Here is a 9026-nt window from a genome sequence, read left to right as displayed (position 1 = left end):
CCTCAGACAAACATTGATACAACGAGCCTAAACCAGACATGCACCAGTCTCAAAAACAGAATTTTTCCAAAGGGGTTGTTAACTTCATGAGGTGATAACTATGACTAAGCAACAGCTTTGGAAGCGATATCATATCAAAAATATTATCTAGATAATATTTTACAAAATTTATGGTCAAGCTTTGCAACCCTGAGATGGACCAAAATATGACATTTTTAACTCCGACCCATGGATTAGTAGCTAGGAACCTAGTTTGCCCGGAACCTTTCTTTAAGGAGCCGTTTAAGACGGTATTTCCGTTCGAGCAAGGACCTAAAAGGCATTCGTCGCGTTTCTAAATATGCACACTATACCCATGACTGTTTAATTTTTACGTGGATACACACACGCATTTATCCCGAAATTAAATCGGACGTCGCAAAGATAACGTGATGATATGTGGGTAAAGGAATGCAACTAATCAAAAAGTAAGGCTAAAAATGCATCTTCGCGTTTATTATTATTTTTAGTCTGGATGGTTGTTAGCTTTTATCTGGGGTTTAACTGCACTTTCGTGTTTGTTATTGAGTGACGCTTTCTCTTTTGAAGGTGTCTTCTGCTGATTTAGTCAGAAGTCAGCTCTGTAAAACACATCAGAATTGGGTTTATATTCTAGACATGAAGAGGAGGACTAGAGCCATAATGGGAACTTCATACAGCGTCAACTCACCTTCGCCGATACGGAGTTCTGGTGAACCTGTAAGTTTTATTAGAGACACTGAAACAGTCACTCTCAAATTGCTAATCACATAAAAAAAATCTGACTTTTTATTTCTGAGATTAAAGTCAGAATCTTTTTCCATGGCACTAGGGGTTCGCCATACATGGAAAAAAATCATGTTAAATCTTGATTGTACTTCAATAATGAAAGCATAAATGTTGTCATAGTGTTTGGGCCGAGGTATTAAAGGGACTTTTCCATCAGTGGTATGTGTGTACATGTATCATTGTGGACGGGAAGGAGCTTCAGTAACAGTCCACAGCTTCAGTTATTACATTTAAACCAGAAACTAGAGATCAGGCCCCGAATCTGGGTGTAGTGATGGACTCTGACCTGACCCGTGTAAAGACAGTTACACCTGAAGCACATTTTCAAGATTAAAGGTCTAATGTCTCAGAAAGATCTAGAGAAACTGATCAATGCGTTTATCTTTAGTCGCATTGATTACTGCAACAGTGTCCTTACAGGTCTGCTTGAAAAATCAGTCCTCCAGCTGCAGCTGATCCAGAACGCCACTAATGGCGTTATCACTACAACCAGGAAGACAAACCGCATCGCCCCGGTTGTAAAGTTCTTCCACTGGCTCCCTGTTGCTCAGAGAATAGACTTTTAAATACTGTTTATAAAATAGTTAGTTTAGTTTATAAATTACTGAATGGCTTACATTACATACATTAAAGATCTGCTGTTGTTGCATCAACCTTCCAGACCTCTGAGGTCTTCTGGTTCGGGCCTGCTCTGCATCCTCAGAACCAGAACAAAACATGCAGAAGCAGCATTCAGCTGCTATACACCACAAATATGGAACAAGCTTCCAGAAAATTGTAAAACAGCCGAAACACAGAGTTTCTTTAAACCTAGACTTAAAACCAACCTGAGTTGCTTTTGAACTATGATGAATGAAACATTGACCAACATATTGATGTGTAACAAAAGCACTTGGCAAAATGTAATATTTACTGTTTTCTCAGTTGTTGACTGTGTGGTGTCTTCTAAGACTTTTGTATTTATGTATTTTTATTATGTAAAGTACTTACTATGCGTCGCTATACAAATAAACTTGATTAAAACAACAACGAAGAAATACATACAAGTATAAAATATGAATTTTTTGAACAATTTGTCTTCGTCACATTTTTTTCTTTAATTGTGATGTTTATAAACACTTAGCGTTTTGTCAGGGTTATGTAGACTTTTTATAAACGCTGTATCGGTTATACCTCCAGGATTAAGTTATTGCTGCCCCAATACAACAAAAACTACTTTTTGAGTGTGTAATACTAAAACTTATAAATTCTTAATCTAATGTCTATTTATGAAATTTAGAAAACTATTTAAAATAAATCTTTTGATCTTGCCAGGTCATCCCTCTTCCTTTGGACATATTAGAGGAAATCTTCCTAAATCTGCCTCCCCAACACGTGGTGTGTGTGTGTCGATTAGTGTGCCGCCAGTGGAAAGATGTGGCTGACAGTGAGTCTTTCTGGAGAGAAAGATGTAGAAGAGAGGGATATCATCTCCATGATCTTTCCAAAGTACCCAGCAACTGGAGGTTGTTTTACTTCTTATGCAAGAAGAGGAGAAATCTCATAAAGAATCCAAGAGCAGAAGGTGAAAATTACCTTTACTTTCCATTACACAATAGGATTATTTTCCTGCAATGTTTTAGAAAATCCACAGATACTCATCTTTTGTTTTCTTAGATGAATTTCGGGGATGGAGAATCCTGGATGATGGTGGGGATCAGTGGAAAATAGAGGGAACTATGGTGCAACATTCAAATCCAGCAGTAAAGAAAAACTATGTGACCTCCTATGGGTAAGAATTCACCAGCAATTTTCACGTGTGTGTATACAACTGAGGTTGTAATTACTAATTAAGTGATGTGACAATGTGTTGTCTGCAGACTCTGCAGAAAACAGCAGTTGATCAATTTGAGGGAAGAAGGTTACAGCCCATCATTTATGGATGAGTTCCAGCCACACATCCAGATATCTGACTGGTGAGAAATATGCACACAAATTATTTAGGAAATTTTTTTCTCAAAGAAAAAGAAAACGTCAATTCATGGTTGTCCATTGTCAGGTATGCACCCCGCTGGGATTGTGGAAGCATCTATGAGATTTGTGTGCAGTTACTAAATGACGAGCAAGACGTTCTAAAGGAATTTAGTCCTGAGCCCATTTCCTTTCCTCAGTGGAATGATCAGCAGTGGAATCAAGTATGTACATGTTACAATGATCAATGCAACTGCAGACAAAAATAACTTCATGTTACTGATGTTATTTCTTCTTTCAGATGGTGCATGTCTTCAAGAACTACGGGCCAGGAGTGAGATATGTCCGTTTTATTCATGGTGGCAAAGACACACAGTTCTGGGCTGGATGGTATGGCATTCGTGTAACAGAAAGCTGTGTTGAAGTTTGTCCAGCATTGGACAACTAGCTTATTGATGTAACTGTGCTTGGAAGACAGCTCTGAATATCTTTGAGTACTTGAGTTAGGAAAAATATTTACCTTATGGCCTTCTAAGCAATTCTCCCTCATTCTGTAATGTTCTCACAAAAAACATAAGTCAGGAAGGTTTTTATTCTTATATTATTTCCAGATGCCAAATGTTTAATTATTCTGTTAAATCTCCCCTACACATGCCTCAGAATATGTTTAAATTGTACAAAGACGCTTTGTTAGGCTCATAGTGAGTTAATTTTTTATAATTTGGATGTAAATCAGTTAAGCTTTGCTTTACTTGTTTGTAGGCTACTCTAGAACTAGACACACTCCTGTACTCCTGAACTATGTCAACTTACTTAATCAAAAGTTCATTAGTGAATTAAACAGTCCTGCCTAACTTACTAAGACAATCAATGCAATATAAATAGTTGGAATTTCTTTATGACTCTTTTATGGTATGTATCTTATCTGTTTTGGAAGACAAAGCCACTACCTTAATTTCTCTTCTAGACTAATTTGCACATTTAATTTTTACCGATTGTTTTGTCTTAAATGCATTCATCTGCTGCTACTTACATGTTAGTTGAATGTTAAGATGCCTCCTATGTATGCGGTGTTATGAATTAAGAATAACCTCAAACTTTGCACTTTATGTAAATGCATATTCTTGGTTTGCAAAAAAACCAGCCTCATTTTATGCAGCCTATCCCTTTAAAAAAATACTTTAAATACTTAAAAATTTGGCTGTAATTTGAAATGATATATCTATTGTAAACATATTTCTGATGTGATGAATATTTTTACCACATCCTTGTAAAAAGTGGACCATAGTAGGGTAAGATGTCTAAAATGTTTAAAGTGATTATTTTTTAAACCTATATGTATGTATAGTGTTCATAATTACATTTTTCGTGGCAACACTGCATGACAAATATGAGCAAGCAGAGTGTTGATAAAAGCTTCCTGTTCAATAAATGTTTTTGGCACATTGAGCCGTTGTTGTGGTTTTTGTACTTTTCCATAATATACTGATCCTAAAGTTTCTTTGTTGTATTTTTTCTGTCATGTGTATTATGAATTTCTCACTATCTTGAGCATCTTTAATTTGTTCTACTTTAAAAACTGCAATTATCGACATTTCAAACTTGGACTAGAATATTCTAAGCTGGTAGCAAATAAACAAATGTGTCACCATGAAGTGAAGGAAGTCACTGGTAAAGCATTGTTTATGCAATCAGAATCATTTTTGTTTTTTCCTCTCCAGTGTCACCAATTTTGATTGAGATTGCATGTGTGGCTTACTGGATTTTTTAAACACACAATATATTTTAATTTATTTCCGTATACATAATTTCCTTTTGCAAATGCATAAGCACAAACTTTAAACTTCTATAGCCGCTGGTGAATCCAACATAAACCGGAGGTGCGCTTTTATTTTGAAAGGAGACTATAAATGTAAAGGAGGGCACCGTAACGCCTTATGCCATCGCGCACGGCAAAATCGAGTGCAGGTTGGCTTTACTGGCTTTTCCGAAGAGGCGGCTGTCTGTACCCGTGTAGGTTAGGGCCACTGACATAAAAAAAAAGTTATGGAACACTTTTAGTATTCAAGATGCTGCGCATGAACCGACTAATAGCTTACGAGAGAACGCAAAACTTATTAGTGGGGAACATTAAAGTAAGCAAGCAGAAACCTGCGTCGTATCTCAAAAGAAAAAAAAAAAAAACACTTCCCTAGGCGGGGCTCCCTAGTTCCGCACTACCGCATGAAGCTCATATCGAAACTGATCAAATCCCAGAATACAGCTGAGGAGTTGTCTGGAAAATGTAAGGCTACATTTTTTTTTAATTTACATCTTTTCGCGTTTATTCTTTTTTCTTTACTTTAGAGAGTTGTTTGCTTTTATCTCAAGCCTAACTGCACTTCCCTGTTTGTTATTGAGTGACGCTTTCTCTTTTGAAGGGGTCCGCTGCTCATTCATTACAGACAGACAGCTCTGTAGAAACACATCAGGCTCGGATTTATCTCAGACATGAAGAGGAGGCATTCAGTCATGATGGGAACTGCATGCAGCGACTCTTCACCTTCGCCGAATCAGAGTTCTAGTGAACCTGTAAGTTTGTTTGAGACACTGAAACACACACACAGCCACTCGCCACAGCTCTGTATTCAAATTACTGATAACTGCGAAAAGGTTGCAGGGTCATGAAAAAAAAAAAAAAATCAAACTTTTTATTTCTGAGATTAAATTCAGAATCTTCTTCGTTGGTCCTAATCCTCATCCGCAGATTTCTCCGCACAAGGAAAAAGTCACGTTAAATCTTACTTTAATAATAAAATCATAAATGTCTTAGTGTGTGAACCGAGACCAGTGAGAAATACTTTACTGTTAACAGAGGTATTCAAGGGACTTTTCCTTCCAGCTTGTCAATCAGCGGTATGCGTGTGTGTGTGTTTGTGTGTGTGGAGGGGGGGAGGTAATGTATTTGCTGCATAGTGGAGACCCTTTTCCTGACAAATATTACGTTATGGGGACTCACTGCTCTTTGTGGGGACCAAAGCCTGCGTGGCCCCCACAGGGAGAAATGCTGTTTTTGTGTCAGGGGTTAGGTTTAGGACTAAAGTTTGAATTGAGGTTTGGTTAGGGTTAGGCTGTAGAAGTCAATGGAAAGTCCCCGCAAAGACATCGAGACAAACGTGTGTGCTGCGCTTGTTAATGTGTCACTGTGGAGGGGAACGATGTCCAGTAATCGGAATCTAAAGAAACCTCTGTTTAAGAGTGCTCAACTCCTTTTCCAGACAGCAGTGACTGCAAAAGCGTTACTGTGCCACTCTGTGCAGCTGTAGAAAATTGTTTTTTTCTGGGTTCTCAATTAAATAAATCTTAAAATCTAGAAGTAGCAAGATGTAAAATGTAATGGTCCTGAAAATGTAACTTTAGTGTACCGAGATCTATATGATTACTGCTAAAAAACCAGAAGAAAGTTTTTTTTTGACTTTTTGCATTTTTCCCCTCTTACAGATTTGTTTTTGCAGTTGAATAGTACAGGTTAAATGTTGCATTTAAGTCCGAAATGATTTATCTTTGTCCTAATTTTTCTTTCTTTCATTGTGATGTTTATAAACACTTACTGTTTGGAGAGCGCTATGTGGACCCTTTGTATCCACTGTATAGATTTTACCAAAAGATAGGTTAATCGGAATTATAAAAATATACTTTTTTATACTTTCATAATTAAATTGAAGACATGTCAAGATAAAGTGACAGACTTTCAAAAAATAGGCATAAAAATTTATATAAAAAAGAGAAAGCATATTACAAATAAAGAAAATAAATGGTGCAGCTAGCTGAATCTTCCCAGATTTACTCTATTATTCACACATTAGAACATTTTAGGCATTTAAGACTATCTTAGCTGGGAAAGTCAGCAATTGCTAAAGGTGGACATTTATTTTCTTCACCTCCATGATGAAGTTATTACACAGAAAAAAAGGAGAAATGAAAATTACTTTTTGTGTTTTTCTTAAAGTCTTTTATGTCATCGGTACTAAAAATCCTTCAATCTATTGTCTATGATTGAAATTGAACAAACAATATAAAAAACATTTTTGTCTCATCAGGTCATCCCTCTTCAATTGGACATATTGGAGGAAATCTTCCTAAATCTGCCCCCCCAACACGTGGTTTGTGTGTGTCGATTAGTGTGCCGCCAGTGGAAAGATGTGGCCGACAGCGAGTCTTTTTGGAGAGAAAGATGTAGAAGAGAGGGATATCAACTCCGTGATCCTTCCAAAGTACCCAGCAACTGGAGGTTGTTTTACTTCTTGTCCAAGAAGAGGAGAAATCTCATAAAGAATCCAAGAGCAGAAGGTGAAAATTGCAATTTATTTAATGTTATACAGTAGCATTACTTTCCTGCTATGTCTTAGAAAACCCACAGATACTCATCTTTTGTTTTCTTAGATGAATTTCAGGGTTGGAGAATCCTGAAGAACGGTGGAAATAAGTGGAAAATAGAGGGATCTATGGTAAAACATTCAAATCCAGCAGTCCAGAAAAATTTTGTCACCTCTTATGGGTGAGAATTCACCAGCAGTTTTCACATGTTTATACAATTGAAGTTGTAATTACTAATTAAGTGAATACAATCTGTTGTCTGCAGTTGGTGCACAAAAGAGCAGGTGATTAATTTGATGGAAGAAGGTTACAACCCATCATTTATGGATGAGTTCCAGCCACACATCCGGATATCTGACTGGTGAGTAAGGCTAATTATTTGATTTTTTTTTTCTCAAACAAAAAGAAAACTTCAATTCATGGTTGTCCATTGTCAGGTATGCACCCCGCTGGGATTGTGGAAGCATCTATAAGATTTGTGTGCAGTTACTAAATCACAAGCAAGACATTCTCCAGGAATTTCGTCCTGAGCCCATTTCCTTTCCTCAGTGGAATGATCAGCAGTGGAATCAAGTATGTACATGTTACAATGGTCAATGCAGCTGCAGAGAAAAATAACTTCATGTTACTGATGTTATTTCTTCTTTCAGATGGAGCATGTCTTCAAGGACTATGGACCAGGAGTGAGATATGTCCGTTTTATTCATGGTGGCAAAGACACAAAGTGGTGGGCTGGATGGTTTGGCATTCGTGTAACAGAAAGCTGTGTTGAAGTTTGTCCAGCATTGGACAACTAGCTCCTTGATGCAACTATGTTAGGAAGACCACTTAGATCTAAAATCAACCAAGGATTGCTTTTACTTGTTTGTAGATTTCTACATCTGTTACTCTAGAACTAGACACACTGACGTACTGCTGAACTATGTCAACTTACTTAATCAAAATCCATTCATCAATTAAACAGTCCTGCCTCACTTACTAACACAAACAATGCTATATACATAGTTGGAATTGCTTCATGACTCTTTAAATGTGTGTATCTTACCCGTTCTTATCTATTACAGAGCCACTACCTTTATTCCTCTTCTAGCCTAATTTGCACATTTACCTTTTAGCAATTAAAAAAAAAATGCATTCATCTGCTGCTACCTACATGTTCGCTGAATATGTATTCATGTTGAGATGCCTCCTATGTATGCGGTGTTGTGAATTAAGAATAATCTCAAACTTTAAACTTGATCACACTGCATATTCTGGGTTCCTCATTTTATGCAGCTGTCAAAATTATGTCCCTTTAAAAATAATGTCATTGCCTAAAAATTTTCTGCAATTTGAATTGATCGACCCATTTATGAAGGATTTCTCAAGGACAGTCATTAAAACTTTTCCTCATGTCCTTGTAAAAAGTGGACCATAATATGGTAAGTTTGTAGACATATATCTCTACAGTGCTAAATAGTTATTATTTTTGAAACATATTTTTGTATTGAAGGACTCATAATCACATAAATGTTTCTGGCATATTGACCGTTTGTTGTAGTTATTGTGCTTTTTTAAAACATGCTAATTCAGAAAAGTACAGTAAAAATTCAGTTTTCACAAGTATCACAAAACATGGTGCAAGTTATGATTTTGTAAAAATTACCATTTAAAAGTATTTTTTAATTTATCCTAAAGCAAAAGGTCCTCTGAATATATTATGAAATAGCACATGGTTTTTATGGATATTTAAATACATTTGAAATTATAAGTTTACACACACCTCATAAGACACCCCTTATTTTCTGACTATCTGAATTTAAATCAAACTGAACCTCTTGTTTTAGGTGGAATTACTTAAATTATTTCCATTTGCTAAATGCCAGGAAACTTTGCAAGAATATTTTTTAGAGATTTTTTTTGTAATGTTCAAA

At 36.3% G+C, this 9026-nt stretch overlaps 2 protein-coding genes across 4 annotated transcripts; both read left to right on the top strand.

Annotated features, from left to right (window-relative positions):
- The first annotated feature begins 303 nt into the window (after positions 1 to 303).
- On the top strand, positions 304 to 4206 carry LOC102236652 (F-box only protein 6-like). 3 transcript variants are annotated; one of them, XM_023348734.1, is made up of 7 exons: positions 304 to 467; positions 656 to 738; positions 2122 to 2371; positions 2464 to 2578; positions 2667 to 2762; positions 2846 to 2981; positions 3059 to 4206. In XM_023348734.1, the coding sequence occupies exons 2-7, from the start codon at positions 658 to 660 to the stop codon at positions 3203 to 3205; spliced, it is 825 nt and encodes a 274-aa protein (XP_023204502.1). In that variant the 5' UTR covers positions 304 to 467; positions 656 to 657; the 3' UTR covers positions 3206 to 4206. The 3 variants fall into 3 exon arrangements, with proteins under 3 accessions (XP_023204502.1, XP_023204410.1, XP_023204446.1); XM_023348642.1 differs by having other exon boundaries at positions 589 to 738; XM_023348678.1 differs by having other exon boundaries at positions 304 to 738.
- Positions 4207 to 4709: 503 nt separating this feature from the next.
- LOC111612299 (F-box only protein 6-like) lies at positions 4710 to 8641 on the top strand. Its single transcript, XM_023353334.1, has 7 exons — positions 4710 to 5041; positions 5178 to 5328; positions 6837 to 7086; positions 7180 to 7294; positions 7379 to 7474; positions 7551 to 7686; positions 7764 to 8641. The coding sequence occupies exons 2-7, from the start codon at positions 5248 to 5250 to the stop codon at positions 7908 to 7910; spliced, it is 825 nt and encodes a 274-aa protein (XP_023209102.1). The 5' UTR covers positions 4710 to 5041; positions 5178 to 5247; the 3' UTR covers positions 7911 to 8641.
- Positions 8642 to 9026: the final 385 nt, after the last annotated feature.

Source organism: Xiphophorus maculatus, chromosome 1 (assembly GCF_002775205.1).
Source record: "Xiphophorus maculatus strain JP 163 A chromosome 1, X_maculatus-5.0-male, whole genome shotgun sequence".
In the NCBI taxonomy this organism is placed as follows: Eukaryota; Metazoa; Chordata; class Actinopteri; order Cyprinodontiformes; family Poeciliidae; genus Xiphophorus; species Xiphophorus maculatus.
The sequence above is the reverse complement of the archived record's forward strand: the minus strand, read 5'-3'. Positions and strand labels throughout refer to the sequence as shown.

What these genes read in the sequence shown, in the direction of transcription:
- LOC111612299 (XM_023353334.1), top strand. Translation starts at nt 5,248, where the DNA reads ATGAAGAGGAGGCATTCAGTCATGATGGGAACTGCATGCAGCGACTCT. An exon ending in AAAGAATCCAAGAGCAGAAG is followed by an intron (nt 7,087 to 7,179) that starts GTGAAAATTGCA and finishes TTGTTTTCTTAG; the next exon opens with ATGAATTTCAGGGTTGGAGA. An exon ending in ATGATCAGCAGTGGAATCAA is followed by an intron (nt 7,687 to 7,763) that starts GTATGTACATGT and finishes TTCTTCTTTCAG; the next exon opens with ATGGAGCATGTCTTCAAGGA.
- LOC102236652 (XM_023348734.1), top strand. Translation starts at nt 658, where the DNA reads ATGAAGAGGAGGACTAGAGCCATAATGGGAACTTCATACAGCGTCAAC. An exon ending in TACGGAGTTCTGGTGAACCT is followed by an intron (nt 739 to 2,121) that starts GTAAGTTTTATT and finishes TGATCTTGCCAG; the next exon opens with GTCATCCCTCTTCCTTTGGA. An exon ending in CACATCCAGATATCTGACTG is followed by an intron (nt 2,763 to 2,845) that starts GTGAGAAATATG and finishes GTCCATTGTCAG; the next exon opens with GTATGCACCCCGCTGGGATT.